The sequence below is a fragment of the Tursiops truncatus genome, chromosome 14, assembly GCF_011762595.2.
Source record: "Tursiops truncatus isolate mTurTru1 chromosome 14, mTurTru1.mat.Y, whole genome shotgun sequence".
Taxonomy (NCBI): domain Eukaryota; kingdom Metazoa; phylum Chordata; class Mammalia; order Artiodactyla; family Delphinidae; genus Tursiops; species Tursiops truncatus.
The window spans coordinates 10,873,344-10,898,973 of record NC_047047.1 but is presented as its reverse complement, the minus strand read 5'-3'; the positions used below and the strand labels follow the sequence as shown (position 1 = coordinate 10,898,973).

General features: G+C 35.4%; 1 protein-coding gene across 14 annotated transcripts in view; it reads left to right on the top strand.

The window, feature by feature from the left end:
* ANAPC1 (anaphase promoting complex subunit 1) overlaps positions 1-25,630 on the top strand; it is a 155,106-nt gene that overhangs the window by 49,871 nt on the left and 79,605 nt on the right. For 12 of the 14 annotated variants that reach the window (XR_012325605.1, XR_004521806.2, XR_012325604.1 and 9 more), the window contains 14 exons: positions 1,564-1,742; positions 4,190-4,416; positions 5,839-5,957; positions 8,310-8,581; positions 10,899-11,133; positions 13,276-13,367; positions 14,711-14,845; positions 15,016-15,098; positions 15,984-16,062; positions 16,773-16,847; positions 23,151-23,227; positions 23,775-23,865; positions 23,961-24,014; positions 24,889-25,082. Coding sequence is in view for 11 of the 14 variants with exons in the window: in XM_073791128.1 (XP_073647229.1) it covers positions 1,564-1,742; positions 4,190-4,416; positions 5,839-5,957; positions 8,310-8,581; positions 10,899-11,133; positions 13,276-13,367; positions 14,711-14,845; positions 15,016-15,098; positions 15,984-16,062; positions 16,773-16,847; positions 23,151-23,227; positions 23,775-23,865; positions 23,961-24,014; positions 24,889-25,082 (1,912 nt within the window). In the remaining 3 variants the exon portion in view is untranslated. The remainder of the gene's footprint in view (positions 1-1,563; positions 1,743-4,189; positions 4,417-5,838; positions 5,958-8,309; positions 8,582-10,898; positions 11,134-13,275; positions 13,368-14,710; positions 14,846-15,015; positions 15,099-15,983; positions 16,063-16,772; positions 16,848-23,150; positions 23,228-23,774; positions 23,866-23,960; positions 24,015-24,888; positions 25,083-25,630) is intronic. The other 2 variants (XM_019931058.3, XM_033838557.2) reach the window with 2 other exon arrangements.

Genomic DNA, 25,630 nt, shown 5'->3' with positions numbered 1-25,630 from the left:
TCACCTGGGAAAAGGGAAAGGAAGGAAAAGGGTTTATTCTCTCTTCCTAAGCCTGTGCCTTTAGGTTTTAAGCTGAGTAAAATACTAAAATTTCCTATAAAAATTTTTAAAAATATTACTGATATGAAAATGTAGAAAAGGAGAATGTTATAGAGTAGTATGTTAGAAGGTAATGCTTTAATGAATATTACAGGATGTTTCTGAATTCTTAATTAGGGAATGTTCTCAATGACTTAGTTTTTCCCTGTACTTTTGTGTATGCTTCCTTGACAATTGCAATAATTGTCATATAGTATTACAGATGAGACACTTATGCTGAAAATATGAGTTCTGTTCATTTGTATAGTACATAGCATTTAACCTCAATAATTGATCAACTTTCTATATTAATAAATAACGTATAATATTACAAAATTTAGAAAATTATCACCGAAGAAATTAATTAACCTGAGGATTTGAAGTTTTTTTAAATGAAATATGGTGTACATATAAGAGTGTATAAAATGTATTTAGAGAATAATAATAAAATGAGCATTGATGTCCTGGTGACCCACCATTAGAAATAAAACATTGCCAGTGTAGTAGAAAGCCCTGTGGATCTACTCCTGCATGGCCTCCCTTTCTCATACACCCATCGCTAGAGGTAAAGTACCTGTACCGTACCCTACCTAAATTTTGTATTACCTTCTGTCATTTTTTTTTGAGTTTTTTTCTTTTTGAGTTTTATCACTTCATATATTGCTTAGTGTTGTATGTTTTTTAACTTTATGTAAATAGATATAAATATAAACTTTTTTTTACTATCTTATTTTCTTCACTGAATATTATTATTTAAAGATTCATCCATGTTGACTCATGTAGCAGAAGATCATTCATTTTCACTGCTGTATGATCTACTGCTTGAATATATCACAACTTATTTATCCCTTCTATTGATGATAGCAGTTGGGCTCTTACTTCCCTTCCCTTTTTTGCCATAATGAAACATTACTAATGAATAATTTAATGCTTATGTCCCGGTGCCATGTACACAACTTTCTGTATGTCTGTTGATGGACCGTAGGGGTGGACCTAACTCTACGTGCTGAATGTTTTCCAAAGTGGTTGGACCCGTATACACCACCACTGGCTGTGGAAGAGAATTACTGTTGCTCTACATAGTTACCAACACTTGGTATCGATTGACTTTAATATGTGTCTGTCAAATGAGTGTGAACTTTTATTTTCTAGTGGTTTTAATTTACATTTCCCTGATCACTCATTGGATAGAGCATCTTTTCATATGTTTATTGACCATTTGTGTTTCCTCTTAGGGAAATGTCTTTTAGTCCTTTGTGTTTTTCCTATTGGATTGTTTGTCTTTTTCTTAAAGTTTTTAGGAATTTTTTGTTTAAAACAAATTTTATACTCATCCCTGAGGTCAAGACACTGGTTTGGTAGTAAGATGAATAAAATCAATTTCTTGCTTATTTGTTAGGATAGAGTTTACTAACTTCACTCAGAGAATAATTGGGACAGTGGTAAGTCGTAGTGAAAAATTTTCTCCCTTCCTTTCACCACAAGGTTTCGCTTTAAGAGACTTGGAAACCCTTCCCTTTGGAATTGCTCTTCCCATCAGAGATGCGATTTATCACTGTCGGGAGCAGCCTGCTTCAGACTGGCCAGAAGCTGTTTGCCTCTTGATTGGGCGTCAGGATCTTTCCAAGCAGGCCTGTGAAGGAAACTTGCCCAAAGGGAAATCTGTGAGTATCAATATGGAAAGTCCATATTCAGATTTAGCCTCAATAAAATCACAGTAGAAATGTTCTCCATTTTCCTTTAAGTCTTTTTGCAAGTGTGTATATCAGATTATCTTTTATATTATATGCTAGATACGGTTTAAAATTGGACAAATCTTACTAATTGTAAGTCGAACATGGGAACAGATTTTGTGAATGCTCTGTTTTGCCTGGACCTTTCTGTGCCTTGAGTCAGGACAAGTGCCGAGTCAGTAGAGCAGCTACCATGACTGATTCCCTGCTTGGACCATGTTAGTAATTAACTACTTTGTAATTATTATGTGGAAATAGGGAGAGCACATAATGTCCTGAATTTGAATAAATTATAACTATTTTCTCCTTCATACTTTTTTGATGTGTTACATTTCTTAAATTTAACCTTTTACATAGGTGTAAATATATCTTTAATCACATAAAACTGAAGCCCCAGGAAAAAGGTTTTTTTGCAGGGGGGCACTAAAGTTGTTTAGAAGCTGTCTTAATGTTATCCCTCCTCAAACAGTGCCCTTCATTAATGTTCAAATCTGTTTTTTTAAGAATGGGTTCTAAGACCCTACAAATAGAAAGTGAAATATATCGTTATCCTCCTTTCTTTTTAAAATCAGCCTCTTTTAAAACTTAAAAATGGAACTTTGAAAACTTCTTCTAGAACTCCAGTTAACTTAAAAAAAAATGGTAGAGTCTGCCTGCCAATGCAGGGGACAAGGGTTCGTGCCCCGGTCCGGGAAGATCCCACATGCCGCGGAGCGGCTGGGCCCGTGAGCCATGGCCACTGGGCCTGCGCATCTGGAGCCTGTGCTCCGCAACGGGAGAGGCCACAACAGTGAGAGGCCCGCGTACCGCAAAAAAAAAAAAAAAAAAAAAAAAAAAAATGGTAGCACTGCATTTACTCTAAGGATCAAGGAGGATTCAGGGATGGTTATTCCACCCCTGGTGACTTTGGTACTTTATGTCTCTGAGAAAACAGTGCAGATTTGGCTCATCTCTTATTAACCTTTGAACCAACACATAATAATCAATAACTGTTCATAATCCACATTAGATCTTAGGCTATTAACGCTTCTTCAGAGACTGTTATCAAAATTTATTCCCAACATCAGAGTTGTATAATGGATCTGTGACAGAAGCAGTTTCCATGGGGGATCCCATCTCCAGCAGGGTTGTACCAGCACATCTGTCTTTTAATCTGCACTGAAATAACAACTCTTAGTTGAATTAGCATTTGGCTTGTTTTAAACAGAAAACCAATTTTTTTGCTAATAATATGGTTATCTTTACCTTGACCAAGAGAAGTCTTTAGCATTTATAGACCTCTTTTATTACTGTGAATGAGAACATCATTAGCACTAAAGCCAAATGGTATTGATAATTATTCATTTATATGTCATTTTAAGTAATTCTGGCTAAATTAAATTTGTTCAGTTATTTGAGGTTACATTTTATAACTCGTCTCCAATTTATCAGCTATTTGGGTCTGTATCTTATTGCTAACTCACCTATTAGAATGTAGCTTCTTTTAAGATTAGATATTCCATAGGAATTATAATAAATTTTTATCAGCTAAAGTCAGACTGATTATCTAGTCATATCTACCTTTATTCTTTTTTAAGGCTAATGTTGCTTCCACATTAAATGTTGCAAAACTTTAGCATTTCACCTAGGAGTTAATCTTTTGTGAAAGGAGTTAAAACTCTGAGAGAAAATGAGATTTCTGCTATTAACATCTATCTTAAAGTCTGACTGAATTATTTGGACTGGGAAGGCTCATAGTAAAGTACATGCTGAGCTTATGAGGACAGAATGCTAAGCAAGGAATTAACTCTCCTCACTTGTTTTGCTTCATTTAATCCCTTTCCTTTTAAGAAATATAGTTGGAACATACTTAGGAAAAAAAAAAAGTGAAAACCAACCATGATTTATTCTACTTAAAGCACAGAAGTGAGAAAGTGTTGTCTGACCTCCTCCAGCCCTTGGTTTATATCCTTCCAGGTTGTTTTCTTCTGCTTCTATTAATTAAAGACAGTATTTAAATTGGTGTTAGTTCTTTAGTGCGTGGGGTTAATATTCCATTTGCAGTAATTTGTGTCCTTTTTGGAATATTTAGGATATAGTTAGAGTTTTACAGTTTATTTAGAATATATCTTTCGATGGAATCAGCCTCCTGACTATCGTTGTAAGTTGAAAGCTTTCCCCTTGGCTCAGTAAAGAATGTTTCCAAGTGGGCAATATAATTATACTTAAAAAAAAAAGATTTTTAGGTTAGAGTCCCAGTATGTATTGGGAACCCAAGCCAGCCCTGCTTTGGAATATATTTTTTCTCTGCACTGATGTAGACTTGGTACCTCATCCTGTGTATCCTCATGTTCAATAAGTGTGTGTTGGCTGGTTTTTAAATTAGTATTACAACCTAGTCTGTTACTCAGGTGCTCTCATCAGATGTTCCTTCAGGAACAGAAACTGAGGAGGAAGATGATGGCATGAATGACATGAATCAGGAGGTGATGTCACTAATATGGAGTGAAGACTTAAGGGTGCAGGATGTGCGAAGGCTTCTTCAGAGTGCACATCCTGTCCGCGTCAATGTGGTGCAGTACCCAGAGCTCAGTGACCACGAGTTCATTGAGGAAAAAGAGAACAGGTAAAGGAAAACATTAACTGCTGTAATTTAAGTAAAAATTTAAATAAAACATTAAGTACCGCCTCATTTTGTTCAACTGTAAGAATAGGCATGACTGTAGCATTCACACCTCACAGAGTTTCTCTGGGAATCAAGTGGGTCATTTCTACACGGTGCTTAGAACACTGCCCAGTACATAGTATAGTAAAGCTCGATGCAGTCAGCGATTATTATCAGATTTCATTGATTGTATGATGCTGATTTTTTTTTGTACGTTTTACTATTTCTGAAATCAGATTATGTCTTTCAATCTGTAGGTGTTTGTAGGTGTTATGGTTTAAATGGCAGTGTTTTTTCTTTTTTAGTACCTCATGAAATAGTGCTGCATCTTAAAATCAATAGCGTCTTAAATGGAAGGGGGGATATACTGTTTTTGTTTTCACTATTATAATTTTGTAGATTATGTATAATGTTTCTGCTAAACATGTTATAGAATGTAGTCTGCTGGCCTGATTCTAAATTTCCCTGATTTTAAATTAATGTGGAACAGTGTTCCCAAAGAATCTTAGGACAGCAAAATTTTCCTCACCAATGGACTAGAAAAGCAGCTATATATATTTACAGTTAGGGAGAGAGGGTGCTTGTGAATAACTTTGTCTGCAGAGGATTTCAGCCTCTGGTTAGCCTCAGAAGGAGGAGGGCTGTTTCTCTGTCTTCAGGTATAACTTGTGTTAAGTGTTTCCTGGTTATGAATGCCCCTGCTTCCACAATTTCTGTTTGATGCCATTTATTTTAACATAGAAACAACTTAAAAAGTAGTTTATTAGTTTCAAAGTATAGCCTGTAGAAGCCATTTTAACCTTGAACATAGTTGACATATAGTGCTTTTAGTCCTAGAAGTCCTTACCATCAAGTAAATGAAGCTCCTGTGTTTCCTGGAGACACCATGAAATCCGCTGACCTCCAAAATAGGGACTTCCTTTTTAACCTTGTGTGCACCCATGGAGGTGGCGCTTGGGCTATATTCACAAAAAGGATGAGAGGAGGCTCCCAGCTAAACTGATAACAGCACAATGAGGAAACCCAACTAATACGATATTTTCCTCTGAGAGGGTTAGCATCGTTTAGAGTGGAATTATAGGTTTTGCTTTTTGAATACTTAGGGAGAGTTGGCTTGGTTTATAGAACAGCTGGTTTTAATTCAAAGCAAATATGAAACAGAAGAAAGAAATGTGTCTCCCCTTTAGAGTTTCTGATGGGAGTAAGAGTATCAGAATGAGAACAACCGTGTTTAGGTGACTCACTCAAGACTTTGTATGGATTTACTTCGATGTGGCTTCATCTTACACAGCACTGCTGCTTTTGAAATACTTGCCTACAGATTACATTCTGTTTTTTTTTGTTTAAAATTTTTTCACATGTTGGTTTTAATTTTAATTATAGATTGCTCCAGTTGTGTCAGCGAACTATGGCTCTTCCGGTAGGACGGGGAATGTTTACCTTGTTTTCATACCATCCTGTTCCAACGGAGCCATTGCCTATTCCTAAGTTGAATTTGACTGGTATGTTAAATTCTGGGCTCAGTGAGAAAGGAAAATGGGTATATGTTTAGTGGAGTTGTTTTGAATCATTGTAGTTAAAACCAAAGAAATGCTCTATCCCCCGTGATTTTAAATATTGTTAATAGCTACTGTAGTGATTATTGTTAATAGCTACTGTAGTGGTTATCAAAGCTCAAATAGCAAATCAAATTAAACATTGAGGGAAGCAGAATATAGCCCATTACTAAATTTTGTTTTTAATGAGACCATTTCAAGATATAAAAAGGCACTTGGGGAAGTTTAGAAAGATACTATTGAATGGTGAGATTGTTAAACTTTAAATAATCTTAAAGTCAATATGTAAAAATATTTAGTCTTAAAATGTCTTGTTATGTCTTAGTATGAATAGATGATGCTTGTACAAAAACAAGAAAATATACTACGCAAAAAGAAAAAATGGCCACTCATAGTAGTCCCAACTTGTTAGAGTTCACTAATGTTAAATAACACTTTGGTTTATTTGTTTCCCAATTTTATTTCTCCATTTTATAATTTTATATTTGTTTATCAGAAAATTTAAACCTGTTTTAGAAATTGTTTTTAAAAATTTACTATATAGTGAGTGAGCATCCTCCCAGACCAGCACTGCCCCCCGCCAAAAGATGATCTTGTTTTAATAATAAATTCATTTAGGAAAAAAACGTTCACTTTAGTTCCTTAACTGACACTGGTTTGGCCTATTGTGCTTTTGTATGTAATTATTCTTATCGAAGAAAATTTGCTTTACCCTTTGCCTTTTATTTTCTCTTGTGTATAAAAATTATGTCTTATACATATGTTGAATTGTTGTTTTAGAAATTTTACTTGCTTTTTCATATTAATCTCTCTGCCCTTTTTGAGAAAGTAAAAGTATAACTCATGAACTTGTCACCAGTGTGGTGCTATCACAGACCAGCATTTGAGTTAGCTCTTAGGTACAAAAAGCAAATGGTAAATACAAATATATTTTATTTTATGCTTGTGTCTGTGTATGTGTGTGTATGTGTATATAGACTACAAACAAGACACTATGCATCTAATTAAAATTTACATAACTTTCAGAACGCCTTTAAAACCATATTTTCAAACCTCTAGCGAACTGTATAACTGTATGCAATACAGTAAGTCCCCTACATATGAACGAGTTCAGTTCCGAGAGCACGTTCATCAGTCCAATTTGTTCGTAAGTCCAACAAAGTTAGCCTAGATACCCAACTAACACAATTGGCTACACTGTACCAGCTACATCACTGCTGCTTTTACGCTTGCTTCTGGACATCCTGGGCTTGAAATAAAGATACTGTACTATTGTACTCTATACAGTACTGTACAGTAAAGTACACAAAAGCACAACCACTTGTAGAGGATGCACACACGTGACAGCATACACCAGACATGTGAACTAACTTACGAGATTGGACACGTGAACGCACATTTGCATCTTTGAAAGTTAGCAATTTGAAAGTTCGTATGTAAGGGACTTACTGTATTTAGAATATTTATTTTAAACAGTCATCCATGACTTGAGCTAATACAGAATATTAAAAATATAGAGATAATTCAGTATTGGCGGGTATGCAGTGTAGTCAAAACACTCAAGAAAAGGCATTCAAAGAGAACATAGCATCATGAACATTTAATTTATACTGTTCTTAAATAAGTTGACCACAAATTTAAATTTAGTGAATACTCTTTTATGGTTCACTGGGTAACTCAGGTGTATAAAATGTTTTTTATATAGGTATCTTTGAATGCAATTTGGCATTTTTACCAATAGTGTGTAGTTAGATTTCTATATCATATAGAGAGATGTATAGATAAGAGATAGAGCAAATTTATAAAGCTCCTTGTCTTTTTTAAAAACAATCATTTTTCCGTAACGTCCAGAGAAAAAGATGGGATGGCACATTTGAAATTAACATTGTTGTCAGTCACATGTTGGAATTATTATTCATGTAGTTTGTGATGTTAATTTTCATTTTATTTTTCGGTGAGCTTCCTGCTGTTTGAAAGACAGATTTCAAAGCAATGGGTATCCTAATCAGATCTGTACACAGTTAAATTGGTATCAGTTATCTTATTATAGTCCCATATATTTTAGCAGAAAGGACAGTGAATTATTTTATACAGTTAAGGTTTTTCTACCTTGCATCAAGTTTGACTCACATGTATAAAACTTTAAGTATGCATAGTAACCTAACATCATTACAGGTATTATGGGGTTAAGGGTTTTGAATGTAGAAAAGTGATCTCTGTTCTCAAAGAATCTAAATGTAACAATTTTGGTTTCTGAAGTTTTGTTCTCTCAATTTTAAATTTTGTTTGCCTGAATAGGGCGGGCACCCCCTCGGAACACAACAGTAGACCTGAACAGTGGCAACATCGATGTGCCTCCCAACATGACCAGCTGGGCCAGCTTCCATAATGGTGTGGCTGCCGGCCTGAAGATAGCCCCTGCCTCCCAGATCGACTCAGCCTGGATTGTCTACAATAAGCCCAAGCACGCCGAGTTAGCCAATGAGTATGCTGGCTTTCTCATGGCCCTGGGTCTGAACGGGCACCTTACCAAGCTGGCTACTCTCAATATCCATGACTACCTGACCAAGGTGAGAGCTTGTGCTGCCAGCTCCTGGCATTGTGCCTCTCCCCTGGGCTATTACAGTAGCTCCTAGTTGTTCTGTTTGCTCTTCTTCAATCTTGTACCTCTAAGTGCATTCTTCTCATAGCAGGCAGAAAAATCTTTCTAAAGTGTAAGTTAGAATATATCACTTCCCTGGTCAAACTGTTCAGTGATCTTCCATTGCTCTTACTGTACATTCTAGGAGCCTGTGTGATCCTACTCACTTCCCCAGCCTTACTTTGTGCTTCTCTTTTCCTTGCTCCCTATGCTCCAGCCATAGAGACTGCTTGTATTAGCTCCTTGGCCGACCAAACTCTCTTGGCGTAAACTTTTCCACTTCTCTGCCATAAAAGTTCACCCATATGAAGTACACAATTCAGTGGTTTTTACTATATTCACAGAGTTGTGCATCCATTACCACTGTTAATTTTAGAACATCTTCATCACCCCATGAAGGAACCCCTACCTAGTAGCAGTCACTCTCCGTTCCCCTTTCCCTCCGGCCCCTGGCAAACTGCTAATGTACTTGCTGTCTCTATGGATTTGCCTACTGTGGACATTTCATATAAGTGGAACCAAACAATATATGGTCTTTTATGACTGGCTTCTTTTGCTTACCGTAATGTTTTCAAGGTTTGTCTATGTTGTACCATGTATTAGCACTTCATTCCTTTTTATTGCTGAATACATATTCATTGTATGGATATACCGTATTTTATTTTTCCATTCATCAGTTGATGGATACGTGAGTTATTACTACTTTTTGACTATTATGAATAATGCTACTATGAACATTTATATACACATTTTTGTGTGGATGAATGTTTTCATTTCTCTTGGGTATACTCCTAGGAGTAGAATTGCTGCATCATATGGTATCCCTTTGTTTTAAAGTTTGAAGAACTACCAAATTGTTTTCCAGAGTGGCTGCACCATTTTGTAATCCCACCAGCAATACATAAGGGTTCCAATTTCTCTGCACTCTTGCCAACACTTGTTATTATCTGTCTTTTTAATTATAGTCATCCTAGTAGGTGTGAAGTAATATCTCAGTGTGGTTTTGATTTGCATTTACTTCCCTGATGGCTAATGATATTGAACATCTTTACATGTGCTTATTGGTCATTTGTATGTCATCTTTGGAGAAATGTCTATTCAAATCCTTTGCTTATTTTCTAATTGGCTGTCTTTGTTGTTGAGTCGTAAGAGTTCCTTATGTAATCTGAATACCAGTCCATTAACAGATACATGATTTGCAAAAATTTTCTGCCCTTGTGTTGTCTTTTGACTTTCTGATGGTGTCTTTGAAGCGCAAAAGTTTTAAATTTTGATGAAGTCCAGTTCATCTACTTTTTCTTTGGTTACTGTGCATTTGATGTCATATCTAAGAAGTTACTGCCTAGCACAAGATCACTTGGATTTATATCTGTTACACCTCTTTCACATTGTATACAGAAGATTTCATCTGGATTCATATGCGTATGCTCTTTTGTATCTAGTATCTATTACATAGATTTACACCTATATATACACCTATTTATAACTGGCACTGTAGGGCAGTGAAGAATTGGAATCAACAATGTAGTCAACTACAGTGATGAAATATTCACAAAACTAAAATTTTCCTGTCAGCAAAATATGTAATAGCATAAGTTTTCTTCTAAGAGTTTTTTTTTTTTTTTTTACTTTTAGTTACATCTTAGTTGAAGTTAATTTTTATGTATGATGTCAGGAAGGGGTTCAATTTCATTCTTTTGCAAGTGGCTGTATAGGTATCACAGCATCGTTTTTTGTAAAAACTCTTCTTTTCCCATTGAATTGTCTTGGCACCTTGTAGTCAATTGAATATCAATGTGAGGGTTTTTTTTTTAATCATCTCAGCATCATTTACATGTTTTTCCCTCACCTGTCATCATTCTCTCTCACTTTGTAAATTTGAGTGCCTTCCCTTCTTGCCACTTTACCTGGCTAATTTGTACTCATTCTATTGTAAATTTTACTTTCTAGAGATTCTTAATAATTCTCCAGTCCCTTCTAATCTAAAGTAGGCTCTGTTAAAATACTCTTTCATAATCTTTATACTTTTTCATTTGATGAGTTTTCAATAATATATATTTTTTAGTTTAACACTTTCCCTTCCCCAAGGGCACTGACTTCATCAGAACAAGGACCTGTCTGTTTAGTTTGCTTGTGTATTCTTGGAGCTTCTCACTGCCTGTCACAGTACTGGCAGGCAGTATCTTATTTAAAACTACATATTTGTTTTGGTAGTGACTTAAGTCTCATTCTTTTTTCTGTCTTAGGGTCATGAGATGACAAGCATTGGACTGCTCCTTGGTGTTTCTGCTGCTAAACTAGGCACCATGGATATGTCGATTACACGGCTTCTTAGCATCCACATTCCTGCTCTCCTGCCCCCAACGTCCACAGAGCTTGATGTTCCTCACAACGTCCAAGTGGCTGCAGTGGTCGGCGTCGGCCTTGTTTATCAAGGGACAGCTCACAGGCATACCGCGGAAGTCTTGTTGGCTGAAATAGGTGTGGCATTAATAGTGCTGCGGTTTCCTAAGTGTATTTTTACCATTCCACAGGAACCAAAGTAAAAATGATAGTAAGATTATAAAAATTAAGGAAAAAATAGTAGCTTTTGTGAGCATAGAATGAGCTATACTAATAAAGAAAACAACTACAAAGTAATGTTTTCCAAGGCTGATGTTACTATGCAGGTTATTGGTCTGCATACTTCCTTGGCCAGCCCATTATTGAGCTCCAGTGGCCCCATTTAACGAGGTAGCCTAGGGTCTTAATCACATGTGAGCATGCTGCTTATCCTGCTCTGTCTTTGCCAGGCAATGTCTGGCAATGGTCTACACTTAAAATTCAAAGTTGATTGTTTTGATCCCTAAAAGCACAATGTTTATTCTGTTGGACAACAACACTTCTAACAGAATGGAAGTGATTGATTCTGGCTTTCCTCTATATGCTGGTGGATATGTTCATGATAAAAGGCATTTTTTATGTTTTATCGTAAGTCTGCATTCTTTGGAAACGTGTCTTACGTGTTATCATCTTCTTCTGAGAAATGGAAATGCTATTAGTATTATTGGTACGCTCAGTAATTTAGATACATACTTGCATGTCTTGTTCTATCCTGTTCAGGATCTTTCTACATATATTTCAGGATAGCCACAAAATTTTCCTGGGCATCTCTGCTTCAGGCTGTAGATCTGTGGGTCTGCTGCTTAGACTCTGCTCCAAATGCCTTATTCTGGGACCCAGGCTTCTTTTATGGTGATGTCAGAAGGGCAAGAGGGAGAACCAAATAATGGAAGCGCATTTTAGGCCTTTGCTTACCTTGTGCCAGCCAGGATCCTAGTTCAAAGCCAGTCACACGTTCAGGTACAGAGGAAACTCTGTCAGGAGTGTGGATGTATTTATAACTGGCGCTGTAGGGCACTGAAGAATTGGAATCAACAGTGTAGTCAACTACAGTGATGAAATATTCACAAAACTAAAATTTTCCTGTCAGCAAAATATGTAATAGCATAAGTGATTGGTCTGAGAAACACTTATTCAGAAGATACTCAGGACTGGCTTTTAAAGCTTGTTCATCTGCAAGGTAATTAACATTCTTTGGCTATATCATAATGATATCTAATGGTGCCAACATTATACATATCTCACAGCCATAGTACACCTCTTTCACATTGTATACAGAAGTTTTCATCTGGATTCATATGCGTGTGCTCTTTTGTATAATTACAGTCAGACTGTACGTACTGTTTTTGTACTGCTCTTTTCATATATCATTGTCATAAATGGCTTTTAAAATTAATTTTATATTGTGGGATAGCTCATTGAGTTGGTTTTCTATAAATTGCCTAATCATTGTCTTATTTTCAGGACTTTTAGGTGGTTTTTAATTCTTTGCTAATTAAGCAATAAACATTACACTGATTACTTGTGTATAATTTTTCTTTCTTTTTAAAAAAATCTTTTTCCTGGGGATGAAATTCCAGGAATGGGAACTTTTTCTTTGGTGGAAGGGGTCTTTATATATAATACATTTTGCTGCCCTAAAAGGGGTGGAGTTAGAATTAGGGGGTACTTTTTAAAGTATGAATTTTGCATCCAGTCAAACTTAGAGCATCGATACAGAGAAATTCTATCATAGTAAGGCTCAGTATTATATAGATTCAAAATAAGTGTCTGGATGCATAATATTTAACATTCTTAAAAACTTAAAGGGAGTGTCCTTCCTGTTCCTTATCAGTATTTGAACATTTTTTTTACCACATCTGAATAGATTTGAAGCTAACAAAACAAAAACAAAAGGAAAGAAATTACAAATTGAAGCTTTTTTGAGCATCCCTCCCTTTAAAAAATTTTTTCCCCTTTTTTGGTAATTTTTTTTTTTTTTTTTTTTTTATAAAACTCAAGGTTTGACAGTATTTTAAAGTGATTGCTTTCAGATTGGCAAATTAGAAGAACCATGTTTGGGGTTTATTTTGTGGTAAACTGATAGTTGTGGACACCATTTGTGATAACGTCAGATCTTTCTTAGTGGGGTTATATTGAATCCATAGTTCTTATGCAACTTACTAGAAAGTTAACTCTAAAACTTTTACGAGTTAGGGTTTTAAGAGGCCAGTTTGAATTGTGTTACTTTTTGTTTTATAGGACGGCCCCCTGGTCCTGAAATGGAATACTGCACGGACAGAGAGTCTTACTCTTTGGCTGCTGGCTTGGCTCTGGGCATGGTTTGCTTGGGGGTAAGCAGAGTCTGTGCCTGCAGTTGCTTCAGTTACAAATTCTGCTTGTTGAGAGAGTAGCCTTGACACTTTACTCTGAATACCACTCTGCCGTACTGTGACTTAACTTACTGTGATTCTCAGCTCTTTCTTCTTTCTGGATATTTTTCAAAGTGCCAGATTTGGAAATGGAGAGAAATTGTAGTGAAGAATGGGGCTTTAAGGTTTCTTCCCCCCGGCTTAGATATAAGTGTTCATGAATGAACTAAGGGAATGAAGTTTTTCGAAAAGAGTTCAAGACATAAGATGAAGAAACGACAGTTCACTCAGTAAGAAAACAGAAAAAAGTGAAAATGGGTGTATGATGGGGAGCCTTAAGAGTCTGTAGGACTAGAGATAAACCAGAACTCTCTTTTGGTGCCCTGGTGTTCACTAGGTATCCCAGAACGTTGCCACAATAGCAGCTGCTTTGTGACAGAATGCAGTATCATTCTGACTCCCCATCTTTAACCCCATCCAGTAGACGTAGTGTAGGGTTACCAGAAAAACATTAAATGACTACGTCAGCTGGAATGTGGGTCCTTTGAAGAACCACCAATACAGTGTTATACTGAAACCGAATTATATAAAGAAAGTCGACTGTCGTTTAGGCTTTTGACTCTTCACATTTGACACATGAACTAAAGAGGCAGATAAAACAATGGAAAAGCATCATACTGGGAATTGGGACGTGAATTCTGGTCCTGACCAGTGAGTCCTGACATCGGTTAACTACAGTATTTTCTAGTAGTTAAGCAGCTCGACGGACTGTGGAACCAGACTGCCTTGTTTTATATCCACTGCTGCTCCTTACTAACTATGTAACCTTGGGCGTAATCTCTTTGTGCCTCCCTTTCCTCACCTGTAAAATAGTAGCTATTTGATCGAATTGTCTTATTAAGTAAGTTAATCCATGTTAAACATACAGAATCATGCCTGGAAGAGCGTTAAGCGTTCACTAAGTTATTATTATGGTTATTATTGCTGGACTAGTTCACAGGCACGATAATGAAAGGATTCAGGTGTTCATAGTTCAGGGTTCATTTACCTGCCTAATATTTTCTTTAACTGTTAATGCAGTTAACTGTATTTTGAAGCTGTATTTTGAAGCCTTTATGTATTTTATGAAATGAAAGTATTAACTTGCCTGTATAATTTTTAATGTGAATTATTAACAGACTGAGTATTAACTCATGAGATTTTAATTGATAAAAAACCCAGAAGACTGGCTTTGAAGTTAGTTTATTGTTTTCTTTGTTATGGGTATGTGTTATGGATCTTACTCTGTAAAATTTCCTTTCCCTTGTCTGTTACTTCGTTTACAGCACGGCAGTAATTTGATAGGTATGTCTGATCTCAATGTGCCCGAGCAGCTTTATCAGTACATGGTTGGAGGCCACAGGCGCTTTCAAGCAGGGATGCACAGGGAGAAACATAAATCTCCAAGTTATCAAATCAAAGTAAGTCCAAATCAAGCAACAGATCAAACTTCTGGAAGCTAAGAAGTTAATTTGAAAATAGTAGTTTTCATACCAACATGTGTAACTATGTTAATTTTAAGCATAGGTTAGTATTCAGAAGAATTTTATAATAATTCAGAGCTCTTTTATACAAACTTTTCTTTTGATAGGAAGGAGATACCATAAATGTGGATGTAACTTGTCCAGGTGCCACTCTCGCTTTGGCCATGATCTACTTAAAAACCAATAACAGGTACCGCACCTCCTCACCCCATCCTTTGCCATGACCATGTGACTTCCTTTCTGACCTCAGTAGTAAAACTAAATTATTTTACTGTGTTTACCTCTCCTGTGCTAGATCAGCCTGATTTTAGTGCTCTCAGGTACTACAAGTTATATAGAGTTTTATCTAGAAATAATACATTTGGTTATTTTAATGATATTTGATAATACAGTTGCCAGTTTCTATTCACTTTTATTTTATAGTTGATGTCACTGACAAACAATGTCTAAATTCCTTTTCATTAATTTTGCTTGTTGTTATGAGGCCTGGGTAGATCAGAAATACTTAGCATTATTATATTCCTGGTTACCATTCATAAAAATGGTTTCTGCTTAGTTCAGGAGCTTTCCTAACAGCTATTCCGTCTGCCTCCTCAAGCCCTGTAATTAGTGCTGACACTTGAAAGTAGATGTTTGGTGTTTATTCTTTTACATTTTGTATAGAAGAGTAAGTTAAGTTGCATTTTAAGTCTTTTAATTTAAAAAACATTCTAAGATTAAAGAAAGTTTTCAATGTTGTAAATTCTTTTTTTAGACAAAGTGAATGTTTGCAAAATTAACAAAGTGGTTAAAAACAGGTTTATTCATCTACTTTTTGGATGAAAGTATATGACATTGCTTTCTTGGCACTGGAGATGTTTCATTTAACAAAAGAGAGCTAAAAATATCTGCCCTTAGGAAACTTATAGTAAGAAATACATACATACTAAGTATTACGTTGGAGGACGTGAAGTACTATGGGAAAAAATAGGACAGTGGTTGGAGTGGAAAGAAAATTCTTGAAATCTGTCTTGTGGTCTTGATGCTCTTATTCTCTTCTTGAGCAATAACGCTTATTGGTATCCACCACCAACAGATCCATTGCAGATTGGCTCCGAGCTCCCGACACCATGTATTTGCTGGACTTTGTGAAGCCAGAATTTCTCTTACTTAGGGTATGGTACTTGGCAATTTTTAATTTCTGTTAACATGAGGAGTCTATAAAATGTCTCCACGAGGGAGCTTTACTGTTAATCCATCATGTGTATATATAATTGGTAGTGTTCTTTTGAAATTTCCCAAATATAACTGTAGGAATTGCCAGGAAAGACAACCACCTTGATATATAATACTTGGAGTGACATTTTAACGTTTCACATTATTATTCAAAACTTCCTAATAAGTAACAAGACACTGGGGCTTCATTACTACTTTATTTTACATTCTTTCATTATTATTAAGAATGCAATAATACTATTAAGGGTATAATTAGTTACAGTAACTGTTTGACATAAATTTGATTCAGATTTTCCATTTTCTACAATGTTTATGCTTTTAGCATATGAAAGGCTTTAAATTATGTAGACAGATGTATGTATGATTCTTTTCTTTATGATTTTTCTTCTATGGAGCAAGTTTTAAAAACTTCTCTCCAACTCCTCCAAACTTCAGTGATGATCAAGTCAATTTGAGATTTTTTGAGATAAATGTAAATCTTCTGTTTATTTTAATGAGTGGCTTAGGTTGATACTATATACTTTGTTTTTCAAAATTTTCATCAGTTGGGAACTAATTCTTAAATTGTTCTATTAACAGTATTATCATTGTTACAAAATCTGTGAACTTTGCCTGCTGTAATTAATTGTTCTGTATTGCATTTTTTAAGACGCTTGCTCGATGCCTGATTTTGTGGGATGATATTTTACCAAATTCCAAGTGGGTTGATAGCAACGTTCCTCAAGTACGTATGTATAATAAATATTATTATATCTTTAATCACATAAAATTATGATTTCCTATGGGATTTTCTAAAACCTATAAAATACTTTTTCTTTTGAAGGCAATAGTGATGGTTATGATTACTGTATTTCTTGAAAACGTAGGAACTGTCATTTTAAGATTGTATGCTGAGCACAGACCACAGCCTTCCTTTTTCGGTTACAGAGCACTAGAAATGCTGATTTTTAAAAATTAAATGTATCAAAGAACTCTATAAAAGTATTTTTGACATTTTTATCCTAAATAAGGATACATTTATCTAAAGTACTGTTATACTTTGTGACAATTTTTTACCTTGTATGTAAGAAGTTGTTTTAATTACTTTATGGCATGTTTACGCAATAAGCCAAATAGTTAAAAATAAACAGACTCTTTTGTAAAAACTCCAAATCAAATATTGTAAGTATTGTAACTAAATATTGCCCTTTAATTGTCCATGTCCTCAGTACCTTTTTATTTAGAAAATAAATCTGTTTATCCTTCAGAATGCTAGAGTGCTCCCTCCAATGTTTTAATGAGAAAATTTCAAAATAAAGGCTGAAAGAACTTTATACAAACACCCATACAACCAATTAGATTCTACAATTAATATTTTACTGTATAAACTTGTTTAATCACATATCTATCCATTTATCTCTTCCTCTATCCAACCCATTATTTTTTGATCAATTTCAAAGTTAGTTACAGATAATCATACACTTTTCCCTAAGTACTTCAGCATGTGTGTTATTCAATATTTACCTCTTTTCTTTTCCTTTTAAGGTAAAATTTGTATATAATGTACTGCACAAACTTTAATTATACTATTTGATAGGATTCAACTAATGTATAAATTCATGGAAACAAACCTTTATCAAAATGGCCAGAAGTTCCCTTCCCACTCAGTCTGTGCACTTACTCCCCATCCCCAAGACAACCAATTTTCTGATTTTTTTCCCCAAAATATATTACTTTGCCCGATACAGAACTTAATATTAATGGAATCACAATGTATACCCTTTTGTATAAGACTTCTTTCACTCAGCATGATTTTGAGACACCATTGAGTATATGAGTAGTTCAACCTTTTTACTGTTAAGTAGTATCCCATTGTATGAATATACCACAGTTTCTTTTTTCATTCTCTTTTGTTGGATGCCTGGGCTCGTTCCAGGTTTTGGTACCATAAGTATTCTTATGCAGATATACGTGTGGATTTATGTTTTAGTGTCTCTTGAGTAAATACTTAGTATTGGAATTACTGAGGCATAGAGTAGCAGTATGTTTAGTTTTATAAGGACCAGTAAACGTTTTTCCAAAGACGTTGCACCATTTTACTCTTGGACCAACAGTGTATGAGAATGCTGGCTGTTGCATGTCCTGCGGCTGCTGCACATCTTGCCAGTATTTGGTGGTGTTAGTCTTTTTAATTTTAGCTCTGCTGGTCAATATGTAATGATACCTTATTGTAGTTTCAGTTTGCATGTTGAGAACGTTTTCATTTGCTTATTGCTTCTTCATATATCTTTTTTAAATGAAATGTCTATTTATATCTTCTGCCCATTAAAAAAATTTTTGTATTGTTTATCTTTTTATTACTGAGATGCTAGAATTTTTTATATATTCTGGAAAGCTATCCTTTGTCAGATAAATGTTTTGCAAATATCCCTCTTAATCTGACTTGCCCATTCATTTTCTTAGTACTATTTTTGATGAGTAGAAAATTTAAAAAAATGTGATAATGTCTAATTTATCAACTTTCAATTTTATGGTTGTTTCTTGTGTCCTATGGAAAAAATATTTGCCTAGCCTGAAGATTTATTTTTTTCTAAAGGCCCTGATGTTTTAGCTTTTATGTATAATTACGTAATTCATCTCAAAGTAATTTTGTTTATGGTACAAGGATAAGGGTTAAGGTTTTCATTTAAAAAAATATAGACATTTAGTTGTGCCAACACTGTTTCTAAAAACACCTTCTCCTTATTGTATTCCTGTGCCTCCTTTGTCAAAAATTAGATGACTGGTCTTTTTTTTTTTTTTTTTTTAACATCTTTATTGGAGTATAACTGCTTTACAATGGTGTGTTAGTTTCTGCTTTATAACAAAGTGAATCAGTTATACATATACATATATCTCCATATCTCTTCCCTCTTGCGTCTCCCTCCCACCCTCCCTATCCTACCCCTCTAGGTGGTCACAAAGCACCGAGCTGATCTCCCTGTGCTATGTGCTGCTTCCCACTAGCTATCTGTTTTACATTTGGTAGTGTATATATGAGGTGACTGGTCTTTTATTCTTTTTCTGTCTTTTCTACAGATTGCAAGTTTCTATTGATTTATCTTTCTGTTCATTCACTCTTCAGGCATTTTATTTTCCTATTAAGTACATGAAGTGAATTTTAAAATTACATTTACTGTACTTTTTAGTTTTTCCTTTTTTTAAAAATAATTTCTACTTTTTTTGATGAGATTTTCACTCATTATGGGCATACTGTCCTTCTAGTTAGAACTGCTTTAAAATCCTTCCCTTATAATGCCAACAGTGTGGTCATTTCAGGATTGTTTTCCATGGTCTTTTCTTCTGAGAATATGTTGCATTTCTTGTTCTTATGTTAAGTAATTTTGATTTGTATCTGGGACATTGTGCATGTTGTCTTTGAAGACTCTAGTTTCTGTTGTATTCCTCTAAAGAGTGTTGATACATATGTACATACATACATATCTCTGTGTGTGTATTTGTGTACACACACAAATACATTTTGTTTTAAAGCAGGCAGTTAATTTACTTGTAATCAAATGTCAAACCCTGTCTCTTGTCTGCCGGTTCTAATTTTAGTTCAGTTCTTTTATCCTCTGGAGGCTGAGTCTGCCCTGATCACACATGGTTCACGGGTCAGGAAGACATTTAACTCCCAGCACATTTAGATGTCAGAGGTATCAGTTCCTTTTGGAAAGTAAATGTACACTGTAGGATGAAAACATACTTTTTCTTCATTCAGCATATGTTTGTTGAACCTTTGCAAATGCAAGACACCATATTAAATTCTATGCTGCATTTAAGATGCATCTGACATGTAGACTGCCTTCAAGAAAACTTTATTTTACTAAATTTTGTTTACAAAGTGAAGTTAAACATGTATACAAGTAACTGTATTCTCAAATGGAAGGTGAAAATTCATGTCAGTTCTTTCTTTAAACTTTTGTGGAAATGTAGTCTTTGGACTTTAAAAAAAATATTTATTTATTTATTTGGCTGTGCTGGGTCTTAGTTGTGGAATGTGGGATCTTTGTTGCAGCATGTGGAATCTTTAGTTGTGGCATGCGGTCTCTTACTTGCGGCATGCGGGCACTTAGTTGTGGCATGTGGGCTCTTAGTTGCGACATGCGGGATCTAGTTACCTGACCAGGGATTGAACCCCGGGCCCCCTGCATTGGGAGCATGGAGTCTTAACCACTGGACCACCAGGGAAGTCTCTTGGACTTTTAATACAAAGTTATCTCTCTGATACTTATTTTACTTCAGACTTAATAATTTTAAATTTGGTCTTTATTACATCAGGGATACACAGTAGGACATACAATAAGTTCACAGTTCTGTTGGTTGATATTGCCTGTCACTCTCCACTTTCTCCTAGTTCTCGCCCACTCATCTCATTGATTCTGTAGCAGGGTCCCTTGTAGGGAGCAACTTAGCATCAAAGGTGGGATTAAAAAGGTCACTTTGTAAACTGCTTATTTGTTTGAATTTAAGGCATGTGTCAAATACAATAACTAGCATCTTCATAGCACGTTTTCCTTCATAAAAAGCTTTCCTCTACAGCCTAATGTTTTTCTTTTTTGCGGTGTTGTGCTATAAATTGTTCAAGTATTGCCCCCATTGTATGGGTAGGAACGATGTACTACTTTTGATTATCTGTTTGTGTATCTATTAGACCATGAACTTCTCAAGGCCAGCTACCGTGTCTTTTCCATCTTTCATTCCTAGCGACTCGCGCACAGTAGCTAGAGTTCAGTATATCACTGTTACATTGAAGGAGGACAGACTGGTCCAAAACCATCCAGCTAGTAAGAGGTGGGGCAAAACTGAAACTAGCTGTTAGGACTTCAGAACTTGAGGTTTCTGTATAAGACTCTGTACAAGACAGGGCAGTTTGGTGGTCTTTTCTTGTTCGTTTCCTGTGTGCCTCAACCTGCCTTTAAGTGATTACATGTTTCCCTTTGATTACTCCTTATATTTCTTGCTATTTTTTAAACTTTAGGAGACCATGGAAAAGGTTACAGGGACTGGGTTGAAGTGTGCTCCCCACCCCCACAGCTGTGTATTTATTTAAAACAGGACTATTTTATGACATAATTGGACTGCATGCTTTCTTCTTTTATATATAAATTTATTTATTTATTTATTAAAAAAAGTTTTTTGGCTGCATTGGGTCTTCATTGCTGCGCATGGGCTTTCTCTAGTTGCAGCGAGTGGGGGGCTCATTTTTTTTTTTTTAACATCTTTATTGGAGTAGAATTGCTTTACAATGGTGTGTTAGTTTCTGCCGTGTAACAAAGTGAATCAGCTATACATATACATACATCCCCATATCTCCTCCCTCTTGTGTCTCCCTCCCACCCTCCCTACCCGCCCCTTCTCGTTGCAGTGCACAGGCTTCTCATTGCTGTGGCTTCTCTTGTGGTGGAGCACGGGTCTAGGCTCACAGGCTTCAGTAGTTGTGGCACGCAGGCTCAGTAGTTGTGGCGCATGGGCTTAGTTGCTCCGCGGCATGTGGGATCTTCCCGGACCAGGGCTCGAACCCGTGTCCCCTGCATTGGCAGGCGGATTCTTAACCACTCTGCCACCAGGGAAGTCCCCCCACAGTTATTTATAACCCAAGTTTTTAGTGATGTTTTAAAGTGGTTATGATCAAGTGTGGTCTTGTGATAGCAATGGTGCAGATCTATAATAGTGATAATAATGGAGCTAACACTTGCAAAGCATATGTGCCAAGCATTAATTTTAAGAGCTTTGAGTCAGTTAAGTCCTCTAATTCTCAGAGACACCTAGAAGGTAGGAGGTCTATTTTTGCTCATTTTTACGGATGTGGTCCTAGGGCTAGTGTGTGGCCCTGCTGGGATTAGAACTTAGGCCTTCAAGCTCCAGGCTATATGCTCTTCTGAAGACAAAAAGGAGCTTGTAAATGTCTGCTGTCAAAATAGAAATATTCCATTCCTGTATGATATTGCTAATTTATATGAATGTTATAATCAGGTTATCCATGAATATATTAATTACTCACTTTGGAGTTATATCAGTTTTTCAGAATGTCGTTCAATTTCTGAGTAAATACATCCAAAATTGAAAATAAAGACAAGAGGAAGGAAGAAAAATGGAAGTAGTTATCAGCCTATATTACACAGCCAACATAGTTGCTTACCTCACTGAGATTATCAAAGAGACAAGGTATTTCAAGTTTTTTGATCTGGTGATATTCAGTATATAGGAAGATTGTATCATAAGCGACTTCTGAATACTTATTGATTTATTATGGAAAGCATCCTGAAATATTACTCCCCTGAACAGTCTTCTAAGAAGAATTATAGGAATAAATCTTCAGAGTTTTACATCTATGTACTTGCATTCATAAGTTTAGAGAATATATAGCTTTATCTTTTTTATTTGTATTTAAGTGAAGAGAATCAAATCAGTTCTTGGTTGTTAAAGTTAGATATTGTCTATATTTTTTAAAAAATAAATTCTTGTTCACACTTATACTAAAAGGAAAGGGATGTGTTTCTAAACAATAGTTACAGATTCACATATTGACAGTTTAGTTTAGCTTGGGTAATTAATCTGGTGACTAACCTCACCTTTGGTAGGTAGGTAGGCTTAATACTAGAAATGTTCATGAGTAAGAAATATATGTCTCTGGTTAGAGTTCTCTGCAACTGCTTTTTTCCACTTTCCTTGCTGCTTCCCCTCACTCCTGCCCCAGCTCTGCTCTGTGGCCATCATCTTTGCATTTCAGTTCACTTGCACGAAACATTATTACTCTGTTATTGATTCAGAATATACTTAAGTCCTCCAGTTTATATTCGTTCAGTCCTATTCAGTTATTTGGCCCATCTTAGATTTGAAATTGGATTGCATTCAATGTGATTAAAATATATGCCTTTGAATGAGATGGTTTGGTAAAGCTTATTTTATATAAATATAGCCATAAGCAATATGTTACTCTTCAAATTATTAAATACTTGTAACTTGAATGTTAATGTCCAAGTATTCTTGCCTTCTGTCTTGACAGATTATAAGAGAAAATAGTATCTCTCTCAGTGAAATCGAATTGCCGTGTTCAGAGGATTTGAATTTGGAAACTTTGTCGTAAGTCCTAAAACATGTAGTACAAATCAGCTACTCTAGCATCTGTCAGATAAATGAATTGGAATATACTGTGTAGGAGTAATACTGTCCTTGATTTGAGTAATTATTCTGAATCCCCCATGTTTCTAACCATTATTTACCAGATGTTCACAAGTTTGTTTTTCGTTTGGCTCTCTGCAGTATAGAGTTCTTACCCTCAAAAAACGGTGTCTGAGTTTTAACTTGTACATATTCCTCTTTTATCCTTTCCATTAAAAAAAATTGGCAGTGATTGTTAAAAATTATCTTCTTTTGCTGCATATGAAACAGTGCAGGCAAGAGGCCGACTTTATCAGCAAGAGCCGCATGGTGCTTCCACTGAAGAAAACCGGACGGAAATCTGTCCAGTTGATTGAGTAGAGGCACAGTTGAGCATTCCCAGAAGAATATAAACTATTGATAATTTAGAGAACAGGAATATTTATTATTTGTATCCCCAAATAATAGTAATAATGAATTTTAAAGCAAGACAAGGACAGTATTTAAATCTCTTGTGATCTGTTTTCAGGCAGGCACATGTCTACATAATTGCAGGAGCTTGTTTGTCTCTGGGTTTTCGATTTGCTGGCTCAGAAAACTTATCAGCATTTAACTGTTTGGTAAGAAGTATCTTCGTTTACTGTGTTCTGTTTTCTTTTTTACAGAGTCTTAGTATGCTTCTTTTAACCTTAATTTTTTTCTTTTGTTTTTCCAGCATAAATTTGCAAAAGATTTTATGACTTATTTGTCCGCACCTAATGCTTCTGTAGTAAGTCTTTTTATGATGATTTTCCTTGGGAATAAAATTAAACTTGAAGAAAATTCACTGATAATTCGATTACTTATATGTTGCCAAATATATGCACAGTTTTTGAATTTAGAATGGGAGATTTGAAGCTTTGGCTTATCTTTGTATTTTAGTTCTGGGATATTAGGTGAGAACGTGACTATGCTTGAAGGTATCTAATTCTTGTGACAAGAAAATAAATAAGAAAAGCCATAACCTTCATGGATTGTCATGCCTTGTGCCATGCTCAGTACTGAATCATGGTAACTGCTTTTTGAAAAAATTAGTACTTAGTAAAAATGCAGTTGTTTTGAGGATTGCTGCTCTGATGATAGTAAGACTGCAAGATTTTATTTCTTGGTTAAAAAAGCAGCAACACATTTAATCAACATTATTTATATTAGAAAATTGGAAACATCAAAATATCTAAAACCAGTCAAAAAATGGACTGTGGTGTATCTACACTGTTATATAGAGGAGCTATCAAAATCATGTTCTGTAAGAATTTTTTATGAGTGAAGATTGCTCATAATAAAATAGATTCAAAAGCTTAAAAATACTGTGTATAGTAATATCTCAGTTTCATTAAATGCAAAATAGATACAGGGAAAGATTTGGAGAAAAAGAAAGCCAAAATGTTTACAGCTGTTAGTATTCCAAGTGATTGTTATTTCCTTTTGATACTTTATTTTCTGAATTTTCAACATGGAACTTAAATTTCATAATCAGGGAAAATATTTGTTTTTTCAGATTTTTTAAAGTTGTGACATTTGTAGTCTAATGCTGGCTGCTTTAGTTTTGATAATAAAGAAAAGGTAGCACAGCGGTTATAGTATGTCATCTTCTGCGTCTCCAGACAGGTCCTTACAACCTGGAGACTTGCCTGAGTGTGGTGCTGCTGTCTCTCGCCATGGTGATGGCTGGCTCGGGGAACCTGAAGGTTTTGCAGCTTTGTCGCTTCTTGCACATGAAAACAGGTGGTGAAATGAACTATGGCTTCCACTTAGCCCATCACATGGCCCTTGGACTTCTGTTTTTGGGAGGAGGAAGGTAAATGAATATATATATTTTTTTCTCAGTGAAAAGATCTCATGAGCAAGATCTCAAAGAGTGACTTATTTTGATTTTGAAGATGCATGAAAATTTTCAATTCTGACTAGCTATTAGCGTATCTCAGGGCATTATTACACTTAAAAAGGGCTTTTTCATAGTTTAACCACCAATTTATGCCCCACTTAGTAGAGTTACCATCCTCTCTCTAACACACTTGGCATCACTGCATTTCTCAGAAGAGTCTATACTCAGTACTTCATTGCATCACCTCTTGTTCCCACTCATTAATGACTTCTACTAAATTGCTTTCTCATAATGGTCATGAACACTTTCAGTCACCAAATCCTTTGAGATTGCCTTAGTTTTCAACTTTCTTGCTCTCTTTCCAGCATCTATCATTCCTGACCACCTCATCCCTTTATAAGACTTCTTTGGCTTTTAATGATCTGTTTTGAATAAAAATCCATACACAGAAAAGTGTGCAAATCATAGGAGCATGACTCAATGAACTACCTACAGTATGAAAATCTGTTTGATATTATGTA